The 19,696-nt window shown below is 26.9% G+C and overlaps 1 protein-coding gene across 2 annotated transcripts in view; it reads left to right on the top strand.

The window, feature by feature from the left end:
• LOC114122034 (forkhead box protein D5-C-like) overlaps positions 1 to 18,781 on the top strand; it is a 20,514-nt gene extending 1,733 nt beyond the window's left edge. Inside the window, exons 2-5 of one of the 2 annotated variants that reach the window (XM_027984589.2) lie at positions 7,711 to 7,778; positions 10,379 to 10,687; positions 15,497 to 15,943; positions 17,813 to 18,781. In XM_027984589.2, the coding sequence (XP_027840390.2) occupies positions 10,379 to 10,687; positions 15,497 to 15,943; positions 17,813 to 18,265 (1,209 nt within the window). In that variant the 5' untranslated portion in view covers positions 7,711 to 7,778 and the 3' untranslated portion in view covers positions 18,266 to 18,781. The remainder of the gene's footprint in view (positions 1 to 7,710; positions 7,779 to 10,378; positions 10,688 to 15,496; positions 15,944 to 17,812) is intronic. The other variant, XM_050200491.1, reaches the window with a different exon arrangement.
• The last annotated feature ends 915 nt before the right edge of the window (positions 18,782 to 19,696 follow it).

The following is a 19,696-nucleotide window of genomic DNA, read 5'->3' as shown; positions in this document are numbered from 1 at the left end:
TCGGCATAAATGTGTAGGTATAGAGATTGAAAAATATTTGTCCTAGCCCAGGCAAGGGAATAATTGATTATAATTATTAAAAACGAAATTAAGTAGTTTCTTTTTTGTACATAAGTATACCAATAATATGATAATAAATTACTATTTATTATCATAGGGATATTTTGTGTTTTTTGTTATAATCGTTTGTGATGGTTATTTTCAAAATGTAATTTGATTTACACATTTTCCGATCAAATCGACAAATTGTCTTTGAATCATTTTTTATTATTTTTTTTTTTTTTATTTACAATATTCGATGATTAATCTATATAATTAAGGTATAAGTTCTAACCTTGACATTGTGTTAATAAATGCTTGCAAATTAATAAAGACGATGACGAAATATTGCTCACTCAAGTTTTCCTGATAAATATACATTTTATAGGTGTATTGTGTATGTATAATAATACCTATGTATATTTTATATATACAAAATACCAAATTGTTTTACTTTTGTATGTACTACCTACTTTTTATATGTACTGCCTACTTAAAAAGATAATGAATTACAAAAATGTTTATAAATTATTATACATCGTGAAGTAGTGTTGTTGGACACCCCCTTCAAATTTCAATCAAGCCGTCAAACCCTATAATCTATTATCTTTATTACTTATTATATTAATTAATACAGATAGTATATTTTATTGTTTGTCTTTAATAATAATAATAATAAAAAAAACATATCAACGTTTTATTGATGACTTACTTTTGTAATTTTACAATTATAAATTTAATTTGAATTATATGTATGTATAATTGTTAATCATATAATTATTGTCAATATTATCTTGGTACTCTGCAGGTACTCTCTTAATTGTTTTCGTTTTTAAAGTAAATACATTTGTATATTTATCTCAAAATTATACATACTTACATATATATAGGACATAGGTATATTAACATTCATATGTATAGAAATATATAGATACATAATGTATGAATTTAGTGTTAATTTTAGTTAATTTTAGTTAATTTCAATGTTTTATGTGTTATATATTTATATATATAAATACATAATGGACACGACTCAAAACTTCTCTCACATAACTAAAACTCGAAAATTAAATAATTTAATTGCATGATATCCAGTGAATTTTGTCTAATTAAGTTATTCAGTATTAAGATTTTAGATTAACCAACGTACGTATGTACATTTTGGGCAGGTCTTATTTTCTGTTAACCCTAGGTTTTCTTAGAAGGTATTATTGCTTTAGAAGCATAGACTTAAAATGATATAGTATGCTTTAGGTTAGGACTTGGACACTTATAACATTATTCAGCTACTCACTTTTAATTATTATCCCTATTATAATGGTCCAATAAGACCCATGTGCTTAAACGTGCTCAATATACAATTTTGTACGCCAGTACATTTTTTATTTAATAGTTAAAAATTATAAACTTTTGACTAAGATAAAAGCGTAGAATGTATGGTATTTTATACACAATGAACTCCAAATGTTAAGGTATAATATTTTGAATATAACAAACAAAAATCAATATTCTACTAGATAAATAAATTTTTCAGTGATTAATATTTAAAAAACTGTTGGAGAGTGCAAAATTGTTTTTATTTTTTGTTCAGATGATTTGGTTAAGTAGAATTACAATCGAATAACTTAACGATATTTCAGAATAAGTGTATGCAGTATTTTTAAGTTAATTTATACAGTAAATTATAAAAGTATAAGACATATAAGAAGACAGAGGTAGCTACATTAATATTTAATTATACATTTTTATTTAAGTGATGATTGATATCTAAATATTATACACATTAATAAATTAACTAAATTAAAATTAAATTTTATGAGTAACCGATTGAGATAAGAATAAATATTATGATACTATGACTGTATGACGTTTTGAATTTAATCAAGTCCTAGGAAATAATTGAAGTGTAGTTTATATGATGTATTGTATTATTAGTTACCTGCATATTATATTGACTTTTGTGTCTTATTAATTATAATTTTGAAATTAACATAATGTCATAATGCTTAAATTGTATTGTAGCAATTTTATAATCTAGACTATGCGTAAAATGTGCGCACGTTTTTTCGAGTGTCTTCAATGTCATGTAAACGAATTTGCTCTTGGTGATAAGATAATGAACAAATAATAATATTGAATATTGATAACGAAACCGAAAGTATTATAACTTATTGCTACGTAGTCGCAGAATAATTTAAAATTATTATATTTAAATATTCTATTCAATTTGGATAACATGAAATATATGTATTGGAATTTATTTAACTTTCACACTAAGTACAGTTCTAGTAGTTACCTAACTTAATTTAATACAATAGTGATTAAAAGTTAAAAATTCCAAAACTATGTACAAGCTTCCTTAAATATAATAAATATAAATACCTAAACATATTGTAAGAATTTTTATAAGTTTAATAACTAATAGTGTTAAACCTTCCTATTAATCATGTTTTTATGTTAATTATTATATGTACAATAATTATGTAAGTAATAAGTATACATAAGTATTAATTTCAAATAATATTTTATAATTAAAAAACTAATAAATTTTGGCAATAAGCTACAATAAAAATACTTGTATAGTTATAACTTATAAATTATAATATATATTATGTAATATTAATCGTCTTCAAATGCAACTTTTATCATTTTCAAAAAACACAATTTGACAATCCTTCCAAGGATTAGAATAATTATTTCTATTATTGTGTATTGTATAGAAACATTTCATAATTTATTGCCCAATTATTTACGGTAGTATATACTCTAAATAGTATAGTAGGCTATATATATAAGTGTAAACTATACATTTTAAATTAAAAAAAAACTGTAATAATATGTGTTTGTTGTGTAGTTGTGTTATTTTATTAAATGTACATTAAAAAAAAAAAGAATTAACAAATAAAATATTTATCGTACCTATATTATTAGAATTAAAATTTTAATTAGGATATTCATGTATAATATATGATGTATATGTGATATATTTGTGTGGTAACACGTACACGGTTATATACACTTAACACACGTATACATATTTATATAGCGTGAGCGTACAGTACAAATATGTGTCTCCTTATTTTAATTTTTATTATTTGATTTGATATTTTATATTTAGTCTGAAAAAACGTGTAAAATATAGTATTTAATTGTATGAAACATAGATTATGATATACGGTTTAATCGTTTTAATATTAACTTTAATTGTTATCTTAATTTTTTAATTAATTTTCAATACATTTCTTAAAATCTACATTATGACATATTATTATAGATAACAAGTAACTACGTACGTAATCTTCTAGCGAATAATATAAGTTGTTTCCACGACCTCTAAACCCGTTTACTGGGTACTGATTTAAATTCGGTAATGGGCTTTATCAGCTAAAATTATATATTATATTTATTTGTTTGTTTATCAAACACAAAATATTAACACAAATTATAAACTTAAACTAAGAAATAAAATGTACATTTTAGAGGTGCTAACTTTTTTTATTTTTTACCAATATTTTTCTAGTAAATTATTTCCTTAAGTTTAAAAACCTTTTAAAGTATCATATTATTTTTTTTTACGTTTGAATACAATAATATAAATTCATAATTCTCATAAAGATTATTAAACGTCATGTAAATGCATATCTATAGATTTTTTCATCAAATAAAAAATTTACAAAATAGTTAATGTTTCATTTATTTATTTATTTATTTGAATTAAATTTAGATCTTAATTAATAAATTATTTATTTAAAATAGGTATCAAAAATAAAATTATATCTTATTTAGGTAAAACCATTTTAAGAATACAATTAATATTCTACTGCAATGTAGGTACATATGTTATAAATTTATGTAAAACAAAAAAATGTAATTAAATTTATTGAGTCGTTATATATAAATTAGTTAAAACTAATAGCCTTAGCTACAAAGATTATAATAAATTAACAAATAATAATAATATTAAAAAAAAAGTTGATAATATAATTTAACTATTACCATTTACCAATATATTTATTGCAATCCTTATTAGTTATTACTAATATATAGTATTTATTAATCATAAATTATAATCTTCTTATTTTAAAAGTTTTCACTTTTCTGAGTATTAGAACATAAATAAAATAATCTATTTCATATTGTGTAGTACTATGTATTAATATATTATATATATATTATATATATTTTTATGTGTGTATTCAATGTATTTCCTATTTTCAAGTTCATAATGTAATTTAAGCTTATTTTGATGACAAAAACAATTTTATGCATTATTAGTAATTAATTAGGTATTACAAGTCTTAAAATTAATAACTAATAAAAAAAAAAACTAAGCCAATGAATGCATAATTGTTAACATTAAACATTGAATTATAATTTTTCAAGCACAATATTTTATAGGATAACTTAAATATACATATGAATTTGTAGATTTGTGATCTATAGACTATTGCTTTTAATAATTAAACATCTAAAATTTCATCCGATAATACACAATATATTATATAATATATACTATTTACATACTTAACACATACTATATATATACGAGTTCATAAATATATATAGTATATATATATATATATATATATATTTAATACAATTTTATAACACGTTAAAATTACATGTAAAATATTTTGTTTCAAAGCATATTATTTATGTTTTATATGCGCATGTAGAATGTAGATATGGTACCTACTATAGTTATACCTACCTATTATTTTAAAGATTTGTTATAGTTTTTCTCTGAAACACTTACTACATCTAAATAAAAATCATTGTTTATAATTTATCATATTTAATTTTTGTGTTGGTACTCATTGGCCATTGCCCATTTAAATTTTCAAAAGTATATTTATTATAGAAGTTAAAAAAATGTTTTAAAGAAACATGTGCTCTTGACATTATATGAACTTTATAACTTAAATATTATTGTTTATATTATTTTTTGTTTATTTTATCCATGGTAAAAATAACTTGTATAAAAAATATTTTACTTGTGAACTAGACGTTTATGTGGTATTTGTATATCAAACTCATAATTACAACCATAACACTTTTTTCTAACAACGTCTTTTTTTTAGTTATAATAAAAACAAAAATCTAACTTTTAATAATAAAAATAAACATCTTTTGAGCAGATGAAATTTAAAAATAATAATACATTTGATTCAAAACTATATTGACTAACTTAAATGTCATAAAATATAAATAGACATTAGACAACTTAACAATATTTTGTATTAGTGTTTTACGAACAAAATCACTATAGGTAGTTAAAAATGCAATTATATAGTAGTATAATATGTACTAGTATAACACTAATACCAGTAATACCCTATAATAAGCAATCGATATAAACTATTACAAATTATACCAACTATTATATATTTAGCGTATATTTTACGTTTGTACTAAGTATATATTGTTGATATTATGTTACATTACATAATATTTAGTATATTATATATACAGTATACTGTATAATACTATCACAAACTTATTTACATTAGGCTCAGCAAAAAATATAAATATAAATTATTTTAAACAGTAGGTACTCTGTAAATAACCATTAATTTTAAATGTGTTTCGTTGTTATGTTTAATAATCTTATTAATTCATTAATAATGAATTTAAATATTAAATATATGTCCTGTGTGGCTACGTGTAAAATAATTATTTTAACGCAAGTCAGTTAATATCTGTCTCTGTATTAACAATTGAATGAATATATAAAAATCAAATTCTTTTTTGTATAACCATTTAAAATTTTAAAATAGTAGGTATTAGAAAAGCTAATGACCTCTGCCAACGAGCTTAAAATTAATAATAATAATAATAACAATAAGTATAAAAAACAACATAAAAATCAATAATTTAAAAACTATGAGACAATCTGTTTAAATTATTGTTTTTAATATGATACCTATATAAATTATAATATATGTTATAATCCTCTAAGAAAAAACATAATCCAAAGTATATAGGACACAAGTATATATATATCACCTATTATAAGTTATAATAAAATCAACATTAATTCATGTTAACATAATTGCACTGTACAGTGTATAAATAATATTATATATAGACATGGAACATAGAGGTGCTATATAGGTAGTTATTTGTCAATATGTGTTTACATTCGTATATTTTATAGGTAATATTAATATACAATCTACAGTATTTATTTATAATTCGTCATTATACAAGTGTTTCAAGTTTCACTGTCCGACTTTTTTCCTCTGTTAAACATGTAATGATTAATACAATTTTGAATTTGCATTGCGATCGTTAAAAAAATCTAATTACCGCGTACACGGTTTGCTATGCTTTGTAATTAAACATTGGGGCGCACCGTGCACAGACTTACGGTTAAAGTTCGCGTTAGTACTTGATGGTTTTAAAAGAGTTCGTCCAAGAAGGTCTAATAGGTACGTTATAATATAATATTATAATTTATATTGATAACAATAGTTTGAAAATGCATCAAAAATATTTTATCGCAGCCATTACACACACACACTATCATAAAAAAATTTAATATTATTTGAACCACAACAATTATTTTGAAAACCTGAGTATAATAATTTATCACCAGTTACCACCTATAAAACTAATAATAATAAATATTATATCTACTACCTAAAATTCGTTTATATATTCTTTTATCTGTTGTATTCATCAGAATATTATGTTGACAATTGTTATTTACATATCGTCATATCAAATAACCATCGATGTACCTATGCACATAGCACACACACATATATATATATATATATATAATACACATCACACACCTGTGGGAAATACTATTGGAAAGAACTGGAGTCAACGATTCGAGTATACATATATTATTATTATATCCTATCTAAAAACATATTATTCATTGTTTTTTTTCTAATATTTATTTTTTTTTTATTTTTTGCCAATAGCGTTTGAATTTTTAACCACAAAATTATTAATGAAAACACAACGCACCACCGGTATATATAGTGATCGTTACTTTTGATTATTGTTTTACAAATAGGTTCGGCGATTTTGGTATACGCGATCGAATGTTTTCGAATAAATTGTTTATGAAAAAACATAAATAATTATATTATTTATTATTATTTCATGTGGTCGAGCGTGTGTTATTTTTTATTATTATTATTTTTTTTATTCACAAATGCATCAACGGCACATTTGTCAACAGCGTCTGTCTTTTATCGCGTATTGAAAAATATTAAACAATAACAATTATTCCCGGCTGTGGGAGGTAGGGGGAGGCACGGCACACACACGGCTACTGTGTAAATCGTTATCGTGAATAGATTAAATAACAATTTATTACGTTTGTCGTATGTAGTAGTAAAAATAATAATAATAATAGTAATAATAAAATAAAATAAAATACCATGTCTATATAACGACTATAAATTGGATATTGCACTGGTGTTGTTATGAATTATTGTTACTATACTATAATAATAATTAATATTGATGGTAAGTCATATATGGTTTTAATAAAAGGCATATAGTATTAATTTCATTTTGTATATTTTCCTTCGTAGTTTGTTATTGAAAAACGTATAACAAACACAATATAAAAAAAAACTAGGAAATAATGCACAGTTACTGTATTACATCAGACACTACAATAGATACCTATTTTAATTTATTTTTCAGAATAGCCGGGTCTTACAAGTGTTTGACCAATCGGACGGCACCTTGGAGACTGCAGCAGCTTGATATCGGTAAGTTTTGATACTATATTTTTCAGGCACAGATATCACAGAGTTAAAAGATTTTTTAATTGTAAAAAAACATGATTTTATCTCTGAAGTCAATAAAGATAGTCGCCTCTCTTTCACACACACACTCTTTTTTGTCGTTTCTCTCAAACAGACATGCGTGCTTTCTTATAGCTTGAATAAGTCGAAACCACGTCAACCAATAGTAAATGTGTTTAATCCGTTTTACAGCGATATACGCATTTCAACAACCTAAAAATGCTCAATACATTGTTTGTTTCTACTAAATATTAGTATTGGATTAGGTATGCAGCATAAACAATAAATATTAACAGTTTTAAAAAAAACAACTTAACGTAACCATATCTTATCTGTAATAAGGCGGGGTTAACTTGACAACTGATTGATGACAACCCAAACCTTTTTGTTATGTAATATTTATAAAATTTTAATGAAATCATACCATTTATTTCGCCACCTAGCACTTAGCTATTACGCCTATATGCATTAAATAGTTGGGAAAAATACCAGTGACCGGGTTTTAACATATTTATTCATTTCAATGTAAGTTGTATCATTCAAACATGTAAACTATTATAATAACTATTATAACTCAAGTATGTGATAAACTTGCGGCTTTTAAAATCATTTACCTCAAGAGCAATCTTAATCATTATAATATTTTTAAACAAAACTCTCGAATATACTATGAATATATATAATATGAAGTATTTCGATAAATATTGAATTAATTTTACTGTGAGGTAAAATATTAGTCACTATTTAATACCTATTTATTATTTTTCGAAATAAAATATAAGATTATTTTGTTGCATTTTAGAATCTGATTGGAGCGATCGATGTTTGGAGCGACACATTTTACAATGTGTTTGTTTTTTTTGTATGTTCGAAGGTTATTTGCACCTTTTATATCAGAAACAATACTTTAATCTACAATATTGAGGGTAGTTCCTAGTAAAAAATTAAATCTATAGTTTGTAATTTAAGTTAGAATTAGAAAGTATTTAAATTTTAAAGAAAAAATTCTTAGTACTTGTTAAAATAATCGGGGGAAAAATTTATTTTCAAGTATTGAAAACTGGAGAGTAAGTGGGAACTTACGGATGTACGTGCCTCCACTATATATTGAACCAGAGATTCTAATTATAGTGATTTGATAGGTTACCAGTAATCAATTGTTCTTTGGGCATTAAATCTTAATTATTTACTTTATTTCAAATTTCATTTTAAGTTACAAAATAACCCCAATTCAGGATAATTTTCATGCTAGTGTTCGCTAGGATACATACCTATATCGTTTAATAATTGTTGATTAATTTAACGATTACACATACATATTATATAATTATTATTTAAAAACAAGGTATTTTTATTGTTGTTAAGCAATAGCATTAAGTGTTAACATACATATATTAATTTTGTACTTCAATTTTTCACAACAATACAACATTGATACGAAATACGAGTTTATATATATATGATATTTATAAACCGTAATTAGTATTCTCTGTAATTGAGCGATAGGTATGTACTTCAAGTCTTCAAAGTATATTTAAGTTTCATTATCAATTCTCTGCTTAAAATTGTCCGATAAAAAAATCCTTATTAATGAATATTGACCAATGGGAGTATCCTTTGCAGAACACATTATTATTTTAATATCGGATGTCTATTAATAATTGTATATACATATATTATTTTGAAGCATACACAGTGATTAATATTTTATCTACTCATTTTAAGGACGATTGTTAAGTTTCAAATACACACAATAATAAATAATAACAATAAAAATATAAAGTAAATATAAGTAATAATCAATTAATGAGTAACATTAACAAGTTAAGTATACACGATGACTTTTTAATACACTAGAACAAATAAAATAATAGAAGAAAAACAATGTGTGTTTTTTTCCATATATACGTAAAAAAATAGTCAATGGAAAATGTACATGCATATTATTTTTAATATTAATAAAATATTAGCAATACAATTTCAAATTTAAATACAAGCATAGTATAAAAAAAAGGATAATGACTCACACAATTAGATTATTAGCATGTGCAGGAGATTGTTGTCGTGTGGCATTGAAATATTAATGACGAGTTATTTAACATGTGGTTTTGGGAGAAATTATGAGTATAAAATAGATAACTGTCGCGACTATTGCTGTGGTCAATGACTTAAAAATTTATCGGAATTGATAGGAAAAATTCATAAATTTCGCTGTACATTTAATGATAATTTGAACAGAAAAGAGCTGTGGGCAATAATTTTACGCGCTTTTAAACAATCCATTATACCTATATTCGTTATAATAATACAATATAATTCCGTGTAATAATATTATGGTTCTATAGACCGTCAATATTGGCATTACAGTTGTTAATCTATACATATATGTATAGCATTCACAATATTATAATATTATATTGTCGATCAAAACATCAGTCGTTCACGTCCGACGACTGCTGAATAACGCGATAACCCAAACGACGCATGTCATAAAAATATAATAACATATACTGACGCCGCCTCGTGTTATGATTTATAATATAATATAAGTATAATTGTTGCAGATGAACCGCGGGGGCCAGCCCCAATCACCGGAACAGCCAAGTCATACCGCAGCAGCCGTGGACAGCATGAAGAACGAAGAGCCGACCATACAGAGTCATCACCAACAGCGGAACATGTTGGCCGAGGCGATAGCGTCTCTGCCGCCCGTGCCTCAGAACTTGTCAGCCATCGCCCTGTTTCATCAGCTGCCCATACTGTACCAGCAGCACTACCAGCACATGTTGCATTCCCGCATCCTGCCCTACTTACAGGAATCGCTGAGGTTGCAGAGTTCCGTCAACTTTGTGGATAAGCCACAGATGCCGACGGTAAGTCTACATATTATATTATATACATAAATATCATACTCAAATGTTGTTAGCTGACCCGCGCACGACACTGATTTTATTTTTACGTGATATTGTTTTAAAGTTTAAAAACGGGGTGGCGTCAGTCCATCATATTTCACCAGCGCAATAGGTTTCATTAAAAAAAAAAAAAAAACTCTAACACCGACCAAACCACCTTTAATCCCTCTCCGTCGTCGCGTACGTTAACTGCTGCCATCTCAAAAGTAGCAGCGATATGACTACTCTATTAGTACTGCGGTACGATTAATAAATAAACAAATTATGTCCTGAAGGGTTCTATAATATGAATGGCTTCCCACGTTTTGTATTTTACTTCCAGTGTTTTTGGCTATGTGTGTAGTTATCCTATATTTATTACTGGTTATATGTTTAAAATATAGATTCTAAGTTTTTCAAGAAAAATTTTTAAAAATAAAACGTTTATCTTATCGATTTCTATGATTTTGATAATACCTAATGCACACATTAGATATACACATAAATACTTGATAATTATAATGGTATATTGATAGAGAGATTTTTATACTAATGATTTTTTAAACTTAATTAATTGCATATTCTATAGACGAATGTATTTCTAAACATTTTCGAAAATAAAACAAGTATTATTATTTTTATATATATTATATATATATGTGCATTTAAATAGTTCATACTATGAGCAAAGTCAAGTAGCGGCGGATTTATAGTTTTTACGAAGGATAATGATTATAATTTATATTCACGCGAAATGATCATTAAATTTACCGAAATGATTCAGACCAATTTTATGGTCAGAGATAAAATACTTTTTATTCTTCATAAATAGGATTTATTGATATAAACATTGTAAACATATTATGTTACCATCCTCACCTATAAGTTGTATAGTGCCTATATACTGATAGAACTTTTAAGACTTTATTGATACATACATAATAACTTAGGTCTTAGAGTGAGTCCAAGTACACTTGATTATAACGTGTTTAGTCCATCATACGTATAGAATATATAGATAGGAACATTATATCAATATTTACGACAATTAAAAATAATAAATTCTTTAGTAGGATTACTAATCCTATAGGTAATCTCTAGTAAGTAACAAGTAATAAAGCCTTTTAATAAAAATACTAAAAAAATTTAAAAGTTATAATAATAGAATTTATCGTGTTATGATGATATTACAATACATTTTTTTTTTTTTGACTTCTCTAAAATATAAAGTAGTCCGATTTGCTACTAAAAATCATCACAATTATTGAAAATCTTAGAATTCTATCGACTACTTATTATTTGTGTACTCAAAAAATATACCAAAAAAATCACACACACATATCATTATAAAATCAATATATTTATCGTTTTGCCCAAAATCTAAAACATGAAGTTAATTGAACACATTCTACAATATTGGTGGAGATAAAATCGACAGTCATTTCATAAATAATTCATTTTCTACATTATTATACTAATTGGTGTATAACTATTTATTTAAAACCTTTTATTTATTAGTTATTGGTCCTAGTATCCCTATAAAATTACGTAGATTTTAGAAAATATTGACAATTTATATGTTTTTGGCGATTTTAAATCTTTTACTTTAATAAATTATGTTATATTCTCCATTGAACGATGTATGAATTGGCTTTACAAGTTAACAACTATGTGTATGTTTTATATATATTTATTTTTATTCCACCTTTTTATTTGTCAGCATTATATAAATTCTTATATTTTCAATTTAAAAGTTAGATTTTGGTAGCAAATTTAATCTTTACTTTGGTAAAAATAATTAATTTTACGTAAACCCAAATGTTGATAAAATCGGATTTGTTTATCTAACTGTAGAATTTTTAAATATTCATAAGTTATTTAAATTATCTATTATTTTTTATATAAAATAATGCATTTTTTTGATATATTCATAGACTAAATTAAAGCTATTTTTAGGCATTTGAAATTTTAGAATTTTTAAGTATTTTCCTATAACTATTGTAAAAACTTATATAAAGTGTTAAAATCTTGAAAATTTAATATATCTTACATACAATATTATTATGACAATTTTATTATGTTTAAAATTAATCTTCACAATTTATTTTTATACCTATGTAATTGAAGCTTAAATTTTGAAAAAATTATTTTGTGGTTAAAATAATGTATAAGATTTTAAATTTACTCATAAAACCATAACCCATAATTTAACTTTTTTTTTTTAATTTCTAAAAATATTATTTATAAACTTGAAACATTTCATCATTCATTACGTATATAATTATTTACTATATTTATAATAAAATTTTCAAAAAGTTTAGATTTATTTTAAGCTATTTATATAACATAAACCTATTCAAACCGTTTTACTGTACATCTGTATTGACTTAGGTTAATAACAGCTATTAATATTGTATGAAATAATATAATGATTACTAGGTAGTACGTATGTATAACATAATGTGTAATTTTTTCAGCAAAAAACAGTTAAACCCACTAGATTACTAATAGAAAAATACGTTATTAATAACAATATAAATAATATATATTATATACCTAATAAAACGTCCTTATAGGAATATAGGCTAACTAACAATAATTTATCATTGAATTCAAAATTAACACATTTATTACAGTGACCCAGTTTTGATGGCACTCTGATATCTACTATACCTACAACAAAGCAACTATTCCAGTAGCGAATTTGAGGGAGGGGTGATGAGGACAATTACCACTTCCTTATGGCCCAAGTAGTTTGTTTGTAAATACCTACGAAAAAATTACGAAAATTTAAAAAAAATGGTCATCGTTGTATTATCAATGAAATAATTATTTAACACGCTAAAAATTACAAATATTTTGATTGTTTCCATGATTTGAGATATGAACCTTAAATCGTGATTATGATGATGCGTGAGGTTTCACTATCATTAGTTGTGTAAGATTATTTGATAATATTATCACAGATTAACAAGTATAAATTAACTAATGGTATAATGGGTAGGTAATACTAATCATAAATGTATACACTATACACAGTATATACTCTTATGCTATGTATTAACTATATTTAGATGCTTCTGCTGTTGCGGTTTTTATAAATATTTTTGCAAAGCCTTACAAAAATTGTTTATCAAAATTCTGAATAAATTATAAAATATTATTTAAAAATAGTTTATTTATTTTTAGGTATACAAAATAATAAATTTAATTGGCTTAAAATATTTTCTAGTTCATAGTAGTTGAATAGTTTCGTCTGTTTTAAAAAAGTTTAGGTAATATAGTTGACAACAATATACATTAATTAACTTATATTTACATTTTTCACTTAGGTTAAAAACATGGCTTAAATCCACAATAGGAAAAAATACTAAACGCATAAATTAATAAATATAAATATGCCAAACAATTGATACATTTTCACAAACGAAAAAATAAGTATTGATTTCATAATTTAATAAATATTTTTTTACTAATGTTTAAGTTATATTATTTATTTATATATCTAAGAGCTTAAGCATATTTATATATATGTATAAAAGTTTACTTAGAAAGTATATAAAATAAGTTCTCATAAATTAAGTATCCCCACTAGCTCATAGAAATAAATCAAATACCTACGTCATTATTAACTTCCCTAGTTTTTAATAACTCATCTCATTAACACCAAATTATCTAAAAAATCAATTTTGAACTTTTTCGTATTACAATATAAGTCCCATACATTATGTTCAATGTTTATACGATGATAAGAGCTCAAAATTTCTGGCATTGTTGTGGCAAAAAACCAAAAACTGTCTATTTTGTTCGTCTGAATAATTTTACTGCTGGCCTAGTATCTCACATTTATAGCGAAAACATATTATAGTTTATTATCAACTATTAATTTTCAATGTCATCACTTAAATGTTGACGACTAAAAGACGTAAGCAAATTTCCTCCACTAATGATAATGGCAGAACTCAACGTCGGCACTTCGGCAGTACCCCATACGCTATGAGGCAACTATACAATCCCCTTAAAAAGGCCTAATTGACGACACTATAATATATAATTTATAATAATGTTTCTCGTGATATAAGATTGAGCATATCTTACATCAAAAATCGCGATGTACATATTATGAAATATTATACATAATAGAGAAAAAGTTTTCGGAGTTTCGACTGTTCTAAATAAATTATTTTCGTATAATAATATGAAAGAGAGTAGGTAAGTAAATTACACGTATATGTTTTACACGGTTAAAATCATAATATATATGCTAATATTATTTAATATTTATTCACAGAGCATATTATGATTTTATATCTGTCAGTGCTCAGTTCCATGACGTACTGATATGAATTTAAAAAGTTCAAATATTACACCCTGTATATACGGTTATATATATACACTGTCATCTGTATTATATTGTTTATTGTCTACTTGACAAACACATATATATATATTAAAAAAAAAAAACATCTCTATAATAATTGTATACTGCACCTACGCAATGAATTATATAATATATTATACATACATATTTGATGAGCCATTCTGTTCTAATTAATTGCTATTTATATACATAATATTATATAATAATATACTGAAATCGTGTATATTTTTTGACTCATATTGCACCCTCTGCCAATAAAAAACACATAAATCGTCGACGCGTGCGTTTATAAGTGCCTATTAAACATAATATAATAATTATATTACGACACGTACCAAAAACGTGTTATATAATATGACGTGTACCTAATAATGGTAATAATAATGATGATGATAACAATTCGTTCACAGGTGCCGGCTATCAGTCTGTTCGACCAACCCTCCGAACAGAACGCGGCGGCCGCCGCGGCCGTCGCTGCCGCTGACATGGCGGCGGTCGGATGCAACGAGAAACCGCCTTACTCGTACATAGCGCTCATCGCCATGGCCATAACTTCCACTCCCAACCAGCGGATGACGCTCAGCGAGATATACAACTACATTACGGACAAGTTCCCGTACTACCGGCGCAACAGACAGGGCTGGCAGAACTCGATCAGGCACAACCTGAGCCTGAACGATTGTTTCATCAAGATCCCGAGGGGCCGGACCGGCATGGACGACAACATGGGCGGCGGCAAGGGCAGCTACTGGACGCTGGACCCGGTGGCCGCGAACGACATGTTCGAGCGGGGCAACTACAGGCGGAGGAGGATGCGCCGGCATAGGCCGTACCAGCAGCAAAACCACCACCAGACGGTAAGCCTCACGGGATGACAACCCCCTTCCTACATACTTGAAAATCCAATTTTTGCGAGTGTTTAATGGGTTATGACTTTATAAGTGTTTGAAGTATCGGTGACCGCGGAGTTGTGTTACTGCACAAAGTGGAATACCCCGCAAAAAGTACATAAATGCTCTCTTATCTAAACTTTAAATATTTGTTATAACTAATAAACTATACTTGTCCAAAATTTGATTTATATAAGTAAAAAAAAAAAAAACTCCAAATCATGTTCTACTTCGGAATATATGAAATGTAAAAAAATGTATATTGTCATTCAAAACAGTAAAAAGCAGTTCAACGTTTTCTGAAATATTAAATAATGAATATGAATCAGTATATTAGTTAAACAGAAAATAACTTCGCTTATTACCGGTTAATACATGGGTAATTAGATATCGTTATAAATAGTATGAATAGATGTTCCCACGTTTCATTTATTTAAAAGTTATATTGTACTGTCGAAGACGTTAAAATTAATCACAAAATGTCCAACAAATTAAGATCAAAATGTATACCCAAGAAAAAATCCACAACCAAAAAGTTATGATGCTGGAATAAAGTTTCAAAAGACAACAATTTTACCAATGAAAATAAAATCCATCAAAATTAGACGTGCTTTACGATGTCAAATAAATTGGAACGTCAATAAATTGACACGGAAAATAGGTCTATTAAGTAGACAGGTATTATGCAATCATAGATAATATATAGATTTTATATTAGTCTAAAAAAAAAAAAATAAATAATAATAATTCGTGATAAACAAAATAAATTATAACGGCATGCAATTCGGGTAGATCCTCGTAATAAGAGATGGCGTGCAATTATAATATATAGGACGTTTCGATTTATGTTTATTATTATTTTTTTTTTTTTTTGGCATGCCATTTGGACTCGCCGATTAGTGTATTACACCTATAATTATATTAATTATTCATAGTTCATACCTTACCCATCAATTATATAATATATGTTATTGTAACTTGTTATTGTACTACTGTATACACATAGAAACATTAGTGTTGATTTAACTTTTAACAATACTGTTGACAGTGTAGTTGTCAAATTTACAAATTTATATATTTAATATATAATTAATATATATTTAAAAGCAATGAAGATCCACACATATTATGTACAAAATATTTATTAATATATTAAGTGTGTTTATTTTATATTATTAATTTTTTTAACGGTTACATATCTATATTTGACATGCTCGGCATGTCATGCTTGACATGCATGTAGGTACCGTATTTTGTTACATTTTATCATCTGAATAGGTATAGTCGATAGATAGGTAGGAACTCATAATAATCCGAGGTAGTGAGAACAATTCTACGATACGGATAGCGGTTGATCCAAAGCCATGTCTCTGTATTTTTTGCATTTTTTTTTTCAATTTATTTTTTAAATCAACTAATAAAATATTTATGAAAACATTAAGTAATTAATGTTATTTTAGAATACTTAGCAATTTCTCAAAATAAAACATAAAGTACTCAATACAACAACAAGGTCGTAGTTGATATAAAATGTATTGGTGTAGATTTCACATCGAATATCATATAGTGATTCCAACTACTTACGTTATTTAATATAACCAATAATTGTTGTTGTTTTAACCCAATTGGAAGACTAAAATAGATGGAAAATTTGAAAATCGCGGTTAACAAACTAACGTTGTTAATTCAACACCAAGCCAACCTCAGTCGGAATCTAACGTTCAAATGTGTATTTGATAAACTCAATTCGGTGTTTTGAATTTACATCAGTTGTCTATGTGTCTATATATATATATAATAAAAAATATAACGACGGTGTGTCTCGTGTTTTTGCAGCAACAGCAACAGCCGCTGACCAGTCCTCACCACCATCACCACCACCACTTCGCGGTGTACCCCGAGTTCCAGTTGACCGGCCGGAACGCCGTGGCCGTGGCCGCCGCGGCCGAGTCGCTGGCGGACAAGCAGCACGCCGTGGCCGCCGTCGCGGACACGGTGTCCTCGCACAACCTGGCGTTCCACATCGAGAACCTGATACAGAAGAAGCACCGCGGCGTCGAGATGTCCCAAGAGGAGATCGTGTCGTCCAGCGGCGTGCACAACAACAACAACGATCTGCAGCAGTACTCGGCCGGCGACGACAACCCCCACCTACAGCACCACCACCAACAACAACAACAACACCACCACCGCCATCAGCAAGCCGTCGAGTCCAAGCCAAAATTGATCATCATCAACGACGAGGACGACAGCAACATCAGTGGCGGCAGTGGCGGCAGACGCTGTTAAAGACGCGCCGCGGTCACACGCGCGCATGAACCGACATGCGATCGTCTTATATACTTATCGATAAGTCAATAATATAATTGCGGAATTATGACGTTATGTTATATATATATAGTAAAATGTACTTACCAGTACGAGTGGCATCGTATTCGCAAACAAGACACGCCAAGACGTGTAGTCACATGTGCGTGTGCGGTAATACAGGTAATACACCATTACCTATACCGCTGTAATCGAGTAATATTAGGTATATACCTATTTGCGGGGCGCGTAAAAGATATCCGATGGAATATTTTGTGCGCGCGCGCTTATGTGTATGTCGTTTTACGACTTGTGTTTTTCGCGGCGCGATAGAAACGCAGTATCGCCCGAACGAAAGTATTAATTTCATTTTCGAAAATATAAAACATGTACATACCTACTACCTACCTACACATGAATATTATTATTATTATAATTAATATTATTATTATTATTATTATTATTATATCATTATTATTATAACTACTGTGCTATGAATCGTTTGTTGGTTTTTTTTTTTTTGTTCACTACTTTTCAGTGCGACGAAATGTATGTTTGTAACGAATTGCATTGTCTATACCGCGGTGTATCTGGCTACTACCTAGGTACATGAGGCTATTATAAAATATCTACGCATAATATTTAAGTAAAACAGTGTTCGTTCTCAATTTTCAAAAATCGTATTTGTTATTTAATTTTTATAGTTGAAATCTTATGTGTAAAAATAGGAGTGGCTCTATTAGCAATTTCAAATCCTACGTGTATTCAAGTAATGAAGTAACTACCTACCTATTCGATTGGTAATTTAATATAAATTATTTAGTTGTTATATTATTTTATAAATTTATTTGCTGAGATAACTTACTATAACCCGTCCAGCTCATCTTGGCACTCGATAATCGTCACGACTTAAAACAAAACAGTGGTCTAAAAACTATACACCTATATTGTATTGAACACATTACCATAACTCAAAAGTCCACAGAATAAGATAGAGAGCGAGACTATGACATTTTTTTCAGATCGTTGTTTTTTTTTTTAAATTGTAATTGTTGAAGAGTGCCAACTGCCAAAATGCAATACCTACCTATTGAGTATTGACTATTTCCTTCATACTTTATAATATACTTGTACCCCTTGAGATCATGTTACGTACCCCAGGTTGAGAACCGCTGCTTTATATTATATATTGTAACATATTATTATGAGGGTAAGGTAGTAAACTTTTTTTCTCCGTTTTTCGTAGAGTATAGAAAAAACTTCTCTTCGTATTTTATTCATTGTTGTTTTAATTATTAAAATTAAGGTATAATAATTAATAATATCTTAATTACCTAATTATTCTTTCATTAATTTCACCAACAATCATTATTTAAAAAAATATCTGTTATATAGGATTTTATTTTTATTTTT

The sequence above is a fragment of the Aphis gossypii genome, chromosome 2 (genome assembly GCF_020184175.1).
Source record: "Aphis gossypii isolate Hap1 chromosome 2, ASM2018417v2, whole genome shotgun sequence".
Classification (NCBI taxonomy): domain Eukaryota; kingdom Metazoa; phylum Arthropoda; class Insecta; order Hemiptera; family Aphididae; genus Aphis; species Aphis gossypii.
The sequence above is the reverse complement of the archived record's forward strand: the minus strand, read 5'-3'. Positions and strand labels throughout refer to the sequence as shown.